This window comes from Guyanagaster necrorhizus (genome assembly GCF_019112545.1).
Source record: "Guyanagaster necrorhizus MCA 3950 unplaced genomic scaffold BT62scaffold_12, whole genome shotgun sequence".
Classification (NCBI taxonomy): Eukaryota; Fungi; Basidiomycota; class Agaricomycetes; order Agaricales; family Physalacriaceae; genus Guyanagaster; species Guyanagaster necrorhizus.
This window is the reverse complement of record NW_025064891.1, coordinates 114,726-129,251: the sequence shown is the minus strand read 5'-3', so window position 1 is coordinate 129,251 and position 14,526 is coordinate 114,726. Positions and strand designations below refer to the sequence as shown.

The 14,526-nt window shown below is 48.9% G+C and overlaps 6 protein-coding genes across 6 annotated transcripts; 3 read left to right on the top strand and 3 right to left on the bottom strand.

The window, feature by feature from the left end:
- Nucleotides 1–869: 869 nt before the first annotated feature.
- BT62DRAFT_993924 (40S ribosomal protein S8) lies at nt 870–1,955 on the top strand (the record flags this gene model as incomplete). Its single annotated transcript, XM_043190439.1, is given in 6 exon segments — nt 870–934; nt 954–1,173; nt 1,221–1,325; nt 1,378–1,501; nt 1,537–1,661; nt 1,719–1,955. 6 exon segments carry the CDS (start codon nt 870–872, stop codon nt 1,770–1,772), a joined length of 693 nt encoding a protein of 230 aa, XP_043039744.1. The 3' UTR covers nt 1,773–1,955.
- Nucleotides 1,956–2,044: 89 nt separating this feature from the next.
- On the bottom strand, nt 2,045–4,462 carry BT62DRAFT_949017 (UTP-glucose-1-phosphate uridylyltransferase). The gene is made up of 13 exons (XM_043188091.1): nt 4,300–4,462; nt 4,171–4,247; nt 3,986–4,119; nt 3,531–3,930; nt 3,387–3,474; nt 3,245–3,332; nt 3,144–3,194; nt 2,998–3,086; nt 2,734–2,946; nt 2,556–2,673; nt 2,449–2,505; nt 2,369–2,397; nt 2,045–2,310 (listed from the first exon to the last, which is right to left on the bottom strand). The coding sequence occupies exons 1-13, from the start codon at nt 4,456–4,458 to the stop codon at nt 2,302–2,304; spliced, it is 1,512 nt and encodes a 503-aa protein (XP_043039743.1). The 5' UTR covers nt 4,459–4,462; the 3' UTR covers nt 2,045–2,301.
- A 516-nt stretch (nt 4,463–4,978) lies between these two features.
- BT62DRAFT_105639 (uncharacterized protein) lies at nt 4,979–6,830 on the bottom strand. The gene is made up of 6 exons (XM_043178572.1): nt 6,777–6,830; nt 6,271–6,723; nt 5,917–6,218; nt 5,694–5,859; nt 5,224–5,637; nt 4,979–5,157 (listed from the first exon to the last, which is right to left on the bottom strand). Exons 2-6 carry the CDS (start codon nt 6,538–6,540, stop codon nt 5,026–5,028), a joined length of 1,284 nt encoding a protein of 427 aa, XP_043039742.1. The 5' UTR covers nt 6,541–6,723; nt 6,777–6,830; the 3' UTR covers nt 4,979–5,025.
- Nucleotides 6,830–8,590, bottom strand: BT62DRAFT_894503 (Metallo-dependent phosphatase; the record flags this gene model as incomplete). The annotated part of the gene is made up of 6 exons (XM_043183183.1): nt 6,830–7,472; nt 7,526–7,712; nt 7,760–7,983; nt 8,031–8,120; nt 8,177–8,400; nt 8,453–8,590. The coding sequence occupies 6 exons, from the start codon at nt 8,588–8,590 to the stop codon at nt 6,830–6,832; spliced, it is 1,506 nt and encodes a 501-aa protein (XP_043039741.1).
- Nucleotides 8,591–9,958: 1,368 nt separating this feature from the next.
- BT62DRAFT_105505 (uncharacterized protein) lies at nt 9,959–12,832 on the top strand. Its single transcript, XM_043178554.1, has 5 exons — nt 9,959–10,352; nt 10,415–10,575; nt 10,629–10,742; nt 10,798–10,836; nt 10,886–12,832. The coding sequence occupies exons 1-5, from the start codon at nt 10,213–10,215 to the stop codon at nt 12,739–12,741; spliced, it is 2,310 nt and encodes a 769-aa protein (XP_043039740.1). The 5' UTR covers nt 9,959–10,212; the 3' UTR covers nt 12,742–12,832.
- A 215-nt stretch (nt 12,833–13,047) lies between these two features.
- Nucleotides 13,048–14,480, top strand: BT62DRAFT_895039 (carbamoyl-phosphate synthase; the record flags this gene model as incomplete). Its single annotated transcript, XM_043183199.1, has 4 exons — nt 13,048–13,231; nt 13,283–14,090; nt 14,142–14,322; nt 14,370–14,480. The coding sequence occupies 4 exons, from the start codon at nt 13,048–13,050 to the stop codon at nt 14,478–14,480; spliced, it is 1,284 nt and encodes a 427-aa protein (XP_043039739.1).
- Nucleotides 14,481–14,526: the final 46 nt, after the last annotated feature.

Here is a 14,526-nt window from a genome sequence, read left to right as displayed (position 1 = left end):
AGTGTACCTATAGGCTGGCAGACATTTATACCATGGTTATCGCACAAGCACACGCCTATACCGTGAGGACATCGTGTTTATGGACTGCGCGAGGAAGCAAGCAAGCATCCTCGTTTCCTTCACCTGAGAAATTAGAGTACTAGTATGATCGGTATGTTGTCCTTTGGAAGAGGAACCCAGGCATATAAGACCAGTGTCCATTCAGGCGGCTCTGGGTCAAGCCACTACCGCCGTCGGAAATCTGGCGAGCTGCTGCTCGCCCCTCCCCCCGCCACTACCCGGTAATACTGAAGATGGTTCGCATAACGAGGTTGGATACCAGAGAGCTCATCATCATCACCGAATACAAGAGACAAGGTGCTGTATTCGCTGTTGCATAGTGGAGTGTGCTACGAAGGGAATGCGCACCCGTCCAGCCTGATGCCATTCCAGCAAGCATACTTGCCGTCGAATATCGTCTTTCAACGGAACACGCAAATGTATTCTCTGCTGCAATGTTCTGTGAGCTGGTGGGATATCATTACCTGGTCAACATCCATATATCTCCTAGCGATGCTATCGCGAGGGAGACTGCTGAGGGGAGTCCCGCTCTCTCGAACAAGATAAATCTTCCCGTGCCATTTTCATTGTAGTAGTAGGGGATTGTACTACCCGTGCTGCTATCGTCGATCATTTCTGAAGCTCGCGGACTATGATTCCGGACGTAAGTGTACGTTGACAGTAACTTAGGATAGCGGACAGTAGTAAACTACAACGTGACCGATTGCACGTGTAACGGTAATTTCCATCGGAGATTCAAAAAAGTAAACCTTATTCTGAGTGTACCCAAGGGAATCCACAGAAACTCGCCATCTTTCCGACCTCAAGATATGGGTATGTCCATTTTCCTGTCGCTCGGCCTCTTTGCCCACAGATTCGTTAACCTGTCCGCTAGGTATCTCGCGCTCATCAAGACATAAGCGCTCTGCTTCGGGAGCCCAGCGTGCCCACTACCGCAAAAAGAGAAAATTCGAGCTCGGTCGTCAGCCCGCTAACACCAAGCTCGGAGCAAAGCGCATCCATACCGTCCGTGTCCGTGGTGGAAACCACAAGTACCGTGCCCTTCGTCTTGACACGGGCAACTTTGCTTGGGCTTCTGAGCAAGTCACGCGGAAGACCAGGATCATTGGTGTCGTATGTGTTTGAATAACTGGCCATCGTTCTTCTCTGACATTGAGTAGACGTACAATGCCTCGAATAATGAACTTGTGCGAACGAATACCCTCGTCAAGAGTGCCATTATCCAGGTCGACGCGACGCCCTTTCGGCAGTGGTACGAAGCCCATGTACGTGTTAAGCTTCCCTAATATTTTACTTGTCTTATTTTTAGTCCTATAGTACGCCCAACCTGTGACTAAGAAGGGAAAGTCTCAACCTGCCGCGGAGGATGCGGAGCCTAAAAAAGTATCTAACCACGTCAAGCGTGTATTGGAAGAGAGGAAGAAGGGCAAGTTGCTTGCACGTAGTCCCTGTGTAACCGTCCTCATTTTTCCCCAGATGCGAAGATTGATCCTCTTTTGGAGTCTCAATTTGCTGCTGGCCGTCTGTATGCTGCCATTTCTAGCCGACCGGGGCAGTCTGGCCGTGCTGACGGCTATGTTTTGGAGGGTAGAGAACTCGAGGTAATTTTTACCTTTCTCTTCTCTCTTCTCAAGCACGTTCTCAATACTCGCATACAGTTTTACCTCAGGAAGATTAGGACAGGCAAGCAGAAGCATGCGCATGCTGCTTAGATTACTCTGGTCTATCATTCGCGTCTGCGAGGGAGGATAACATTGCGTGTTGTGATATCTTATACTCCGTATGCCGTGACCTACTGTATGAAATCTATTTGCTTGCGCTATGCTGTCACAATACAATATGCTCGTTATGGTGTGAATGTATTCTTTGATACGGCTTCTGTAAGAATGCGATACATTTTGTATCTTGGTATAATCTTGGTTGCAAGGCCCGCGCCTGTTGAAGTGAAGGACTGTTTCTATGGTGTATAATAGGGAGGAGACCAAGGGTTTCAAAAAAGTCCATCAATTCTGTCGTGTATGCTAACGAGTGAATGCTGTTTCCTCTCGACCAGACCAGTAAATAATAGTGGCGGCGATAAACCCCAGATAAAAGGACGAAAAGTAAGGAATGTAAAAACTGAGACGAAAAGCTATGGTATCTTGTAAGAGTCTGTTTTCCTCTCGTTGTATCTATGGGGTCCATTAACGTAGTAACCTTTTAATCTTCCGTCTGGGGGTATACGCAAACCATCGCAAGAGATTATAGCTCCTGAAGGTCGAATGAACAGGTGAGCAATCTCGATGTATGACAGAAGAGGGAAACTTACAATCATATTCAAGTTACCAGAGAGGAGCCCTAAACAAATGTAAGCAAACCGACCAAAAATGATGTGTGACAAAGGCATACTGTTTTCGAGGATACAGCCGTCAGGAATGTCAATCCTTTGACCCTCGTTGGCAACAACTGGAAGAGATCGTGAATTCGAAATCACTAAGTACACACTATCTACTCACCAATCACAGTTCCACGAAGAGTGACGTTTCGTCCAAAGTACACATCACCAGTGACAGTCAAATGATCCAACTCGATGATCTTCGGAATCTTTTTGAATCGCTTCTGGAACTGTTGAATCTATTATGAAAGATGTGAATGGGTTGTTATTAGGATCGAGTGGCGACATGTAAAACGAACCTTCTTGAAGTGATCCCCCAGTTTGATAACAGGAGTCGTCTCGAACATTCGTTGCTCGTTGATAACGAGCTGACCATGCTCCAGGGAGTAAATGTCACTCTTAATGAGGAGAAGGTCGGAGCAACTCTTCACAGGTAAGAAGCGCTTTCGAGGAACGTTAATGCCGTGAGCATTCTTGAAGTGCTTGATAGCTGCACCTGCGGCAGTCTCGAGCTGATATGATGCCGTCAGACACGTAACTCGACGAAAAGGACAGTGGATTACCTGAACGACTGCTTGGCCGTCATCAGTCATCTTGGGGTTGATGATGATTTCAAGCTCCATTCCTTCGGTCTCCATGACGCGCTTTAGGGCTACAGGCGGCAAGATTAGGTCAAAATGATATCACCCAATGCATCAAAGACACGCACCCTTGAGGTTGATCCACAAGTTGTTGGTGTTGAAAATCTTGAATTTCCGCACTGCACAGTAATATTAGATTGGAAAACTCGGAGGCTGAGTTAGGACCTACCGGACTTGAAGTCTTCAACGTGCTCTGAAGGAACCTGAGCAATTTCTAGGAGTCTCATGGACCCTTCGTAGTCGATCAGGGTCCCACCCTATATGTCCCCTTGATATGTCTCAAGTGCTTGGATGTGTGGAAAAGAACATACCTTGACATCGGCCTTGGTCTTATCCGTGACCTCCATCAGAAACTCGGCCTGTGTATCGATCATATGCTGCAAGATGTGCTCGTCAACACTATATATAGGCACAGATGTAAGCCATGATTTAAAGGTAGCGCAAGAGTGGCTTACACGGCACCCAAGTTGTCGGAGTTGGACACGAAGAGATATTCTTTCCCCTCGGCCAATAACTGGTCGAGGACCCCGGAGTGGAGCAAAGCGTTGTACAAGTCCCCATGACCAGGAGGGTACCAGTTCTTCTTGTCATCATCCGCACGCTTAGGGCAAGGAAGGAGGGTCTCCTTAAGAATACGGGGATATCTTGACTGGTTGAAGGTCGTGATGCGAAGCTGCTGGTTGGCATACTTCTTAATGATACGAAGCGTGTCCTCGTGCGTGTTGAATGACGTCATGAGAATGAGAGGAACGTCAACACGATTGGTGGTGTTAAGGTGTTCAATTTGACGAACGGTGAGGTCGAGGAAAGTCATGTCGTTCTTGACCTCAAGCGCACTCTTAGCGCCAGTCATACCTGGATGCACACGTTAGCGATAGTAAGAACCGGACGTGGCGTTTTTTTTACATACCCATGGAGGTACCAAGACCGCCATTGACTTTGAGTACGGCGAGCTTGTCGAGGTTCTTGGTGTCGTTGGGCTTGGAAAGGTTGGCGTATGGAACAATCTGGTCGTCGGCCGGAGATTTGATGCGATCCCATTGACTGGATACGGATAAGCGGGAGAGAGAGAAAGATAGGGGAAGCGCGACGTACAGATCCTGGCTCTTTGCCCGCTCAGCGAGATAGCGTGTAAAGAGGAAGAAAAAGGACTGCATCTCCGTGTCGAAAGCCTGCAAGGAGGTGATGAGGAACGTCGATGCTGCCGGAGACAACGATGCATACCTTTTTTGTGGCTGGGTCGTCAACGGTCGCCACGAGATGGCTGATTTCGTTGCGCATCGCCTTGGCAGCGACGCCGGTCGTGGCAGTCTTGAAATCGATGTGACTGGTGCCGCGAACACGGGCATTAAAGGAGTCGCTTCTGGGCATGAGATTCGCCATTTTGCTAGAGCAGAAATAAGGACGAAGAAGGGGAAAGGGGGTAAGAAATAGCGAACCTGAGGCTGTTTATTTGTATGGGGACAGTGGTGGTGGTGGATATAAGTTGAGGAGCAGAGGTGGTTCTTGTGAGCGGAGCACGGGGTCTGTGATGACGCTTGTGTAGATCGAGGTCGTATTCCCGCTCTGGCACTAGATCTTCCTCTATGGGCTCACACCAGGACACCCGGTGGCCAGTAGATGCAAGTGCAGTTAAGAGTGACGGCGTCGTGGATGTTCGTCGCTTAAAAGCGCAATGTTTCTCCGATGTCTGTCGACGTGGAAACTGATTCGTCCTTGCACACAAACGTGCTCGATCCGCTATCGTTATATATCCTCTGTTCCTATCGGCCCTATTGCCTGAATCGAATCCCTGTTCGATTTCTCGTTGGCATGTGTGCTGGCACAGCTTGTATACAGGTGCAGAGGGGCATCTGATAGCGGCCTTCTGCCGGAACAAACATTCCTTTACAATTCTATCTACAGCCAGCCATACGTATCCGCCCCCTTTGACTCCGAAACACCCCTGGTTCAAATGTCCTGCGGATGAATGCCTTCTTCAATCCAGGTGTCTGTCACCAGCTTGATAGGGTGTGTATGTCGCAGTTGTTGCAGGGGGCATCCGCGCTCATCTGGCGGCGTTAAGATGAAAAGAATATAATCCTAGAGGCACTTTAGATCGAAGCGCTCGTAAATTTTCAAGGGCAAGGGGAAGGAGAGCATACGTACCTGTACTGTTACATTTCCGACATTAAAGCCCGACGTTTTAACATCTGATCGGCATCGCACTTCTCCCTCCCAGTCTGCGGTCACCTCTTTATCGGGGTCACCATCCAGAACGCATCCAGTTGGAGACGCTAACGGCGGCTTCGCCCACACTTTCCCATCTCCCAGATTGAAATTTCGCCACGACGTTTTCCCACTGATAGTAACTGATGTTTGTCGGATCAACGACACACGGACGGTTGGTGTTCCCCATGCAGTCCTTGATCTACTCCATCTTTTACTTTCTGAATGTGCATAGCCGCCGACAAGTTGACTAGGGGGCAAAAAATGACGGAGAGATTTTAATGGCCCAATAAGCTGTATGTGGACCGGAATAGTGTCCGCGAGACCGAAAGTTTGCACAGAAGGTATCAAAAACTAGTGGTGTACATTAAATAATAGACAATACCACGACAAAAATTCAGTTTGCTTACGTGACACTGTATCGGATCCAGGCCAGACGACGGTCGGAATTGCATGGCCGTTATAACTTGATACCATTCCTCGGGAACATTCTTGAGCATTGAAAAGATTGACGGACACCGGAGAACTGGTCGATTGGGACGCGCACGGGGCCGATAATTGACCTGGATCCGATACCTTGACCAGTCCTAATGTTGGTACAGAATTTCTGACACGGAGCAGAAAAATACTCACGTCTTGGTAGGTTTCCAAAGTGAGAATCGTGGCCGTTTCTTGGTGATAGTTATGTTCAACATGTACACACATCTGACACAAAGCGCAGAGATGCCATAGAAAAGTGCCTCGTAGGACGGAGGTAATTTGCGCGTCCGATTATCGTCTACGAATGTGGCAGGGAAAGATATTGAAAATGGTATTACATTGGGGCAACGAGGAGAGGAGCTTTCGTTCCGTTTGAACAGGATATACTTCTCGGAAATGAGCGTGATAATACTAGATCCTGCATCTGCAATCGAAAGCGTCAAACGGCCCTCCAACTCGATTGACACGTCAATAAAAATATTGGAACACAACAAGTGGTCTCCATACCTTGACCGATACGCTGAACATTTTTTCCCCAGAAACCCCCAGCTCTCCATTGATTATTGAATTCTTCCCGTATGAAGGCTGTCGCTCTGATAGGTCTTGATCCTTCAAGATGAGCGTAAGTGAATTCCATTTTCTCACAATGCTTCCAAGTTCAGGCGGCTCGCCTGGCGTACGCGGTGTGGATTCAAGCCTCGCTTCGTTAGGCAATGGTGAAGCAGAGTATGATGGGGCAGGTCGTGAAGGCGTATAGGTGGGCAAAATCTGGCTCATAGTCAGTCACAGCGTGCGAGGTTCACCTTGGCGTAGCCCTTTTATCAACGACGACCTTTGATCTCGGAAGGGTGTGGAGACATATGGTAACATCATGCTTCAACTCGCAGCGAAGCTCGCATTCACGTGTCACAAGTATTTTAGAACGTATCAATGCCAGGTTTGGTCGACGACGGTGACACTCTAAGTCTTAGTGTCAGCAACATGAATACATAAGATTGAAAGAGTGTATATACATGCAATGGTCCATTTACATTCCTCCGGGAGCTCAGGGCTCTGCACTTATCGCTTAAGAGAATATCCATGCGACGATCATGAATATGGAGAGCGGGAAAATGGCCACATCCCTGATGTCTCGTAAGAAGCCGCTGATGAAACCTCTTTGTTTACTAGCTCCGACACGTAGAGGGGCCGCAAGCGAGCAACACGCGTATTGCCATTTTATGTGACGCCGCCGTCCAAGATTGGACGAAGTAGGTAACGGTAAAGACAAATTGTTCCGGTCACTCTGATATGCAAAGTCCTTGTCTTTGTCGACGTCAAACCTCGACCGAAGTGTTTTGAAGAACGGCGATGACGCCCTGCCGACATGAAAGTTTTGGTTAGTAGTTATGGAAGGCCTGGATGTCATCCATGGCGGTAGGCGTCGTGTGCGGGAAAGGTTCACCACAAGTAGCAAAAGAAGCGAGAGTACGATCAAGGGAATGTAGATGTTCAGATAAATGCCTATCTGGTCAGGCAAAAGACAGGGCTTGTTGGCGTGGCTTGATCTCGACACCTCGTTAGGAGGTACAAGGGATAACAACTGGAAACCAGGTCTTCGTACTCCCATCGCCATAGAAAAAGACTTTACAGTGACCTCCTTTACGTGCCGCAGCTTGCCATCTAATCGAAACTCGTGATGGTAATCGCAATAGTCGTGATCGTCGCCACTACAGAAGATCTGTTAATGACAGTTTTGTTTACTGAGTAGAAATTTCTTAACCTGAAGATCAACGTCGGGCGAAAGCTGTCCATGAGAAAGGTGCTCGTCTGTTTCCCGAGCGTGTTCTGATATCCAAGTCCAACTCCACGGCGAATGGTGCCTCTTTCTCGAAGGGGACCACAGTTAGAGCCGTCGGGTCTCGACATAGGGATGTGACTAAAGAGAATGACAGGCTGCATGTGCTGACCTTTAGCGGCATGAGATTGGGTCTATCGAGGCAGGCCAACAACTTACCAGCAGAAAAGGACTTGACGAATTGTATAGGACCATCAGGAGCGGCTTTCCAATCGTCGAAAGACTGGCCGCGCCCATTCCTGCGGTAGTCTTCTTCCACGAGAGTCGGGGCATCCAGAAGCACGAGGGTGTGATTGGCAATAGAGAACTGGCTATTCAGTGGGCCAAAGTGGGAAATGTAGCGCGCACGGGCATCATGGGAAAAAGTCGCTGAAATACCCAAACTGAAACGCGGTATGAGAATGGACCATAATATATGCCATAGCCGTACCCTGTGTCGTGGTTTCCCGGAATGAAATAAGCTGGCATGTCGGCGTTCAAGCCAAAAATATGCATAAATCTGCGAAAATAATCTTCATATCTAATGGACACCAGTGGTAAATGGTCCTTGCGGTGCAGTGAACGGGAAACACTTACTCGGAATCCGACATCTCGAGCCGCCCCCCATCCATCATATCGCCCAGGAACACCACGGCATCAGGCTTCTTTGTTGCAACCGCCCGCCAGCTTTTTCGCAGATTCAAATCCGTGAACAGTCTTGAGAGAAACGTCAAGAGTGCGGAACGACCGGGGTAAGAACGGTGGTCCAGAATTTGTGGGTCAGCGACGATGAGAACATGCTTGGCAGAATCCTTCGGACCCTAGGCAACATTTCAGTTGGAAATGCAGGAATGGAAGCGTGGTGAGACGGACGGCGACGACATCAACATCAGGCCATGAACATCGGCCAACAACGTAGTAAAAGGTGCCGAACTCGAACCATAGGATAGTTAGGATCCAGAGCGCTCGTAGGGCACTGACCGCGAGCCGATTTCTGACAGGGAGCCTCATACGGTGGTGGTAATGGTGGTAGGAAGATAGGAGCTGGTGACGTGAGGCATAAGTTTGACACGCCAGATCTCTTGCTCAATTCGTTCTCATGCTCTTAGTAATCTCTCAGCTGTTAAACAGTACTTCATTCGTTCTACGCGATGATATTTCTTTCCGTACTTGGCCTGCACAGAAACCCAGTATTCTGTACTTCCCCAATTCCGTAGCGTCAGTGATGCTCCTCGCCATGCGCTCCATGCTCGAGGAATGGGTGATTGCCCTGACAATATTCAATCCAAGAACAAAGATCACAGCTTCAAGTCCCACCAGTAATTTTGCACTCCCATCCTTTCTGTAAAGTCCTTAACAGTGAAGTCAAATGTCCGAGGGCGCTGGACACGCACCTAGCGCGATAGAAGATGAAGAACCACATAGTTGCTCCTAGCGCTTTGGCAAGAAAGTTGTGTTTGAATCCCGGTAGATGGGGATTGAATCCAGATGCTGAGATAAATGAGCTTCAGAACGATGTATAGATGACCAGATACTCCACATACGATGTGCCCCGGCCATGGTGGTAATTGAGAAGGCGTTATTTGTCGTTGCTTGCTTGCGATAGCATGCGCGAGCACTGGCAGCGACGCGACTCTTCCACAATACATTCCGTTCTAACTTTTCACTTCTTCGTGCGCCATGGTGCCTAGTGGAAAGAACGAGCCCCGCTCTGTCATTACTTTTCACTCACCGATCAGGACATTCAATCGTATCTTTTCTGGTAAGCTGAATACCCAGGCTTCTCCCAGCTGTTAACTTGACATAGTATTTCTCGTGTTGTTGTAGAAGATTCCCTCCAGGAGATGAAAGAGGCTGTTCGCAAAAAATTGGGTCTGTCTTTGGCCTTGCCCATACATCTAGACCACCTACAAGGAGAATATTGCATAGCCTTAGAAGATGGTGAGCTTACTGGTCATGCGCTAAAATTAGTGCTCTAAGTCTGCTCGTGACAGACGATGATTTCAATGCATTTCAGCAGCTTGCGAAGTCCATGGCATCCTTGATTGTCCGTGTAACAGTGGGAGGCACGACTGATGAGGTGAAATATCACAGCTTGTTGTTTTTATCTCCAACTTACTCTCAGCAGACACGTAGTGATGAGTCTATCATTACGGCTATGCAACCCCCACCTATCAAGGACATTCTTAATAATACTTCCTCCGTTTATTCCGGGGAGCGAAGGGCGTCCATCTCCAGAACAGGTTCCACAAGCAAGAAAGTTCGCGAAGTTGAATATAGGACCTCCACGGTGGAAACCTCAAAAAGCGGACTTGCAGAACGGGGCAAACGAAAACACAGCGCAGTGGATGAAGATAGCTCGAATTTGAAGACCACTCCAGACGGCAATGTCGTATTCGAGCCAGCACCTGCTGATGTTCCAACCAGTCCAAAACGAAAAAAGCTGAAACGGAGTGCTACCACGGCGGGAATTTCAGATTCGGTCAACGGTATGGACGTGCTTGCCCCACCCGAGGAATCGCCTTCTGTAGCCCCGAAAAAAAGGAAGAGGAAAGTCGGCGATTCTACATCCAAGGACCCGGTCGTAGTCGACACTACCCAGAATTTGTCTGGGCAGCTAGACAAAAAGAGCTATGTCGCTAATTCTGGCGATCTCCATCGTAATGCCAAACCTGCGAAATCCGAGAAGAAGAGAGGGAAAAAATCGATTAATGATACAAAACCGGATCGGATGGAGGATGCTGAAAGGGACAGTCCTTCTGCAGCATCGGAGGTACGAATTTCTAAGAAGAAGACAGATAAGAAAAAAGCAATCGAGATGGAGTCTCTTTACAGTCTACCTCCGTTGACCGACCCGGGAAACTCGGGGGTATCCAAATCCTCTGCAGGCACGCCATCGCGCGTCGCAAATGCCATCAAAAAGAAAACTCTCCTTTCCAATGAAGACGAAGCCGAAGAAACCGTGGCAGATGCCTATGACAAATTTTTTCGTTCCGGTAAGCATTTAACTTTAACACTAGCGCTGTTGAGCTGAAACCCACGAGTTTAGGTCAAGAATCAGATCACGAGGAAACCGAAGTGTCCAGCCAAACAGCCATCTCAAATAAGAATGCTAAGAAGCGGCCTACAGAAACAATTAAACCCGACGAAAATTTAACCAATAGTGCGTGTACTGGCTTGTCGACGGGCCTGAGTATCTATCTAAGAGCGTCGATCAGGCAAGCGTGTGGGACAAAGAAAGGCGAAACAATCCGATGGTAATGTTTCTTGGCACATCTCCTGCGCATATCTTGATCCTAGCCACAGCAGAAACATCGAAGAGGGCCTCAACTGCTGAGGAGTTAGAGGCCGCTCAAGCCACGATCAGGGCTGCCATTGCCCAAAATTCATTGCGAAGAAATCAAGCTACAGTTAATGATACAGCAACTGCTGATGCCGGCCTCTCAGCAGCTATTTCCAAATTATCATCTAGTATTATGGGCGGGCCACCCACTTACACTTCGGACACAGTTCCCGCCACGGAAACTAGACCTTCATCGTCTTCAATTTCTAAGGAGGCAAAGAGTCGCCGGTTGAAAAAACTGCCCCATGTTAATGGACATTCTCACACTACTTTGCATGCCCCTCTGGAGCCCCGTAGCTCTGCGGCAGTGTCTACCATCGAAATGGATGTTTTCGGTCCTGTTACTAACCCTTCGTCTGCGGTAAAGAAATGGTCCGAGTCTGGGCCTAAGAATAATGGTCGCGAAGGTGATAGCTCCCTTGACAAGAGCAGCCCCAACGGAGGCGTAACTTTGAAAGAGATGATTTCTGGAGATGATGAAGAGCTTGGGGCTTTGATCAGAGGACCCCAGCGTGGGCGCATGAGCGTTGGTCAAATTCTTTCGGTGGCCATCGCAGGTAGGGATGAAGACGATGTTAATGGAGAACTCGAAGAAGATGAAGAAATTCAACCGAAGTATCGTAGCTTTTCTGTTGCGGATGCATCCTCATCGGAAGATGAAATCGAAGACGGTGCCTCCTCCGACGCAGTTCCCGAAACAGGCCGGCAAGCCTCTGTTCCTTTGGTGGCATCTTCTATCCCGCAGGAACATCGATGCGCTTCCCCAGCCATGGGGTCTTCTGCCGCTGATTTGAAGGTTGTCGTCTCGAAAGGCTCAGAACAGCCTGCAGGAGATGATGACCATCCTGTAAACGGTGCCCTTGTGCCCGCTGCGCCTGAGGAAGAGTCCCATGCACCTCCGATTTCTCCCAAGCTCCCAACGAGGCCAGAACCCGATTCACCCATAGAATCTTTTGATGAGCCACAGCAGGCATTTCAAACTCACATATGGTCGCCTCCTCCTCGCACCAATGGTTTGCTCAAGAGGATGAAGGGTAAAAGCGTGTCACTTTCCCCTCAGAAGCCTCGTCTGCAACCACCAATGCTGTCAAGAAATGGGAAATTGAACGGAGTTTCAGAAGAAGCTGATCCCGAGGCCCCGAAAATCGCATCTCAGTTGCCGTCCACGCAACTTACAGCATTGATGGAGTCTATCGATTTCGACAGCGCTCCAAAGCCTGTTTCCCCTACGCTGCGCCGGCAATCCTTGGATACCTGGGCGATACTCAAACCCTCTTCTCCCAATACTGATGCCGATTCATCTATGAATTACGATGAACTTGTTTCAATGAATTATGAGGAACTTACATCAAGTACTCGCAACGATCGTCGTCTGGCCTCGCAGGTGACAACGCAACAAACCGCTGAAAGAGCCAGCCCATCGGACTTTCATGACTCCCAACCAACCGACGATCCTCTGTTTCTTCCTTCGGAGTGTCAGCATCCGTTTCCCTACTCTCAGTACCAAGCAGGGACAGATGACCAAGCACTCGACGCCAACGATTCAGAGGACGAAGATGAGGTCGAGGCAACCGTAAAATCAGAACGGGATGTAACTGCCAGCTCGTTTCGTAGACTGACAGACATCGGAAGTCAGAGGAACTTCTTTTCAAACCAACCGCTCGGGCGGCAAAAGGCAGCCTTTTCTCGTCTGACGCAGAAAGATTTGTACGGCAACGAGATAGACGATGATGAGTCTGATTCTTCGGATGGAGATAGCGACCGTGGTACTGAAAAGACATCTCATATTCCTCAGTCACGTCGAGCAGGAGCAAAGTAGAATATTTTTTCGGTATTGTTTCTTGAGAATGAAGCCATAGTACTGTCCTGATTCATTTCTGACTCGTGCCCCATCACATGGCCTGGCTTTGTCAGCAATGCTTCGAAAAACTCACCTCGCGTCCAGACGACATTTACTCAAGGACCACCACAGTGGTGCTGTATCTCTCCAGTTGATGCTCTTCACGCAGAACACGCGCGACGAGTAAGGTCGATTCCGTTCTCGTTTTCTGCATCCTGACCACCCTTCCAGTTATTTGAGTGACCTCGTATTTTCTCTCTTGACGCATTGAAACATCCGCCCGACATGCTCTTTCGATCTATCCGCCATCTCCCTCGACTTCATCGAGGTTTTGCCACCCAAGTCGGCCCTGTATCGACGATACCTGCGTCAATTCATCTTAAAACGGGACAATCATTCCATGGACGTTCTTTCGGCGCCCCTAGGAGTGTCTTTGGAGAGACTGTCTTCTCAACCTCAATTACTTCCTGTATATTTTCATCTCATTGGTTTCGAATGGGTTTTCACCAAGCTTTTTCAGACACAGAATCCATGACGGACCCATCCTACCGAGGACAGATACTTGTCTTCACCACGCCTCTCATTGGAAACTATGGTGTTCCCGCTAACGCTACACCGTGTGACTCACAAGACGTTGGCGTCGTCCTTGAGTCCAAGGGAATACAATGTTCTGCTATTGTAGTCGGCGATGTTGCCGAGCAATTTTCTCACCACGCTGCTGTGGAATCTCTTGCGTCATGGTGCAAACGTTATGATGTCCCCGGAATTACTGGCGTCGACACCCGTGCCATTACGCGGCTGCTTCGTGACCAAGGTACAACGCTGGGCAGACTTGCCGTTGGGCCTGACGTATCGCTCTCCCCTCCATCCGCCGAAGAATACTGGGATCCGACGGCCGAGAATCTGGTCGACCAGATCTCCACGAAAACTCCCTATGTCCTCAATTCTGCAGGCTCCATCAAAATTGCAGTCCTAGACTTTGGCGCCAAAGCTAACATTATGCGCTCGTTGGTACGCCGCGATGCTGCCGTCACTGTTCTTCCTTGGAACTATGATTTCAATGATGTTCGGGATCAATACGATGGATTATTTTTGACCAACGGGCCAGGTGATCCTGCTCATTGCATGGAGGCCGCGTTGAAGCTTCGCAAGACGCTTCAAGAGTGGGATAAGCCAGTTTTTGGTATCTGCATGGGACATCAAGTCATCGGGATGGCTGCTGGACTGGATGCTTACAGGATGACATTTGGAAATCGCGGTCACAATCAGCCAGTGCTTGCCTTGGCCTCTGCAGGATCTATCAAGGCCGGGAGAGTATATGTTACCAGGTCCGCTTCGTTCTTGCCGTATTTTCTGATCTGCACTAATCGTCTCTCTAGCCAAAATCATCAGTATGCTCTCAAGCTCCAGGATCCTTTCCCTCAGGGCTGGGAGCCATTTTTCATTAACTGCAATGACTCATCCGTCGAAGGGATAAAGTCCACCAAGGAGTCTGGCAAAAAGGTGTGGGGTGTGCAGTTCCATCCCGAAAGTGCTGGGGGTCCTTTGGATACAATTGAAGTACGTTTTTCCCCTCAGACATAACGCTTGTTCTGATAGTCTATTAGATGTTCAGCGACTTCGTTGCCGAATGCCGCGCACACAAAATGCAATTCCAGGAGACAGCCTTCAGTCATGACATAAAGGCTGCTCGGCTTGGAACAGTGGCAGAGCCCTGACGTGTTGCCGCCTCTGCTTGAAAGATAGATACAAATTTTGGAATAG

Coding starts and splice junctions, on each gene's coding strand:
- BT62DRAFT_949017 (XM_043188091.1), bottom strand. CDS start 4,458: ATGGCGAATCTCATGCCCAGAAGCGACTCCTTTAATGCCCGTGTTCGC. Junction 2,947..2,997: donor ACGGCCAAGCAGTCGTTCAG/GTAATCCACTGT, acceptor GCATCATATCAG/CTCGAGACTGCCGCAGGTGC. Junction 2,674..2,733: donor TGGGGGATCACTTCAAGAAG/GTTCGTTTTACA, acceptor CTTTCATAATAG/ATTCAACAGTTCCAGAAGCG.
- BT62DRAFT_105639 (XM_043178572.1), bottom strand. CDS start 6,540: ATGAGCCAGATTTTGCCCACCTATACGCCTTCACGACCTGCCCCATCA. Junction 6,219..6,270: donor TGTTCAGCGTATCGGTCAAG/GTATGGAGACCA, acceptor GTGTCAATCGAG/TTGGAGGGCCGTTTGACGCT. Junction 5,860..5,916: donor CTTTGGAAACCTACCAAGAC/GTGAGTATTTTT, acceptor GGACTGGTCAAG/GTATCGGATCCAGGTCAATT.
- BT62DRAFT_105505 (XM_043178554.1), top strand. CDS start 10,213: ATGTCGCTAATTCTGGCGATCTCCATCGTAATGCCAAACCTGCGAAAT. Junction 10,353..10,414: donor GTCCTTCTGCAGCATCGGAG/GTACGAATTTCT, acceptor GTCTCTTTACAG/TCTACCTCCGTTGACCGACC. Junction 10,837..10,885: donor AAAGGCGAAACAATCCGATG/GTAATGTTTCTT, acceptor TCCTAGCCACAG/CAGAAACATCGAAGAGGGCC.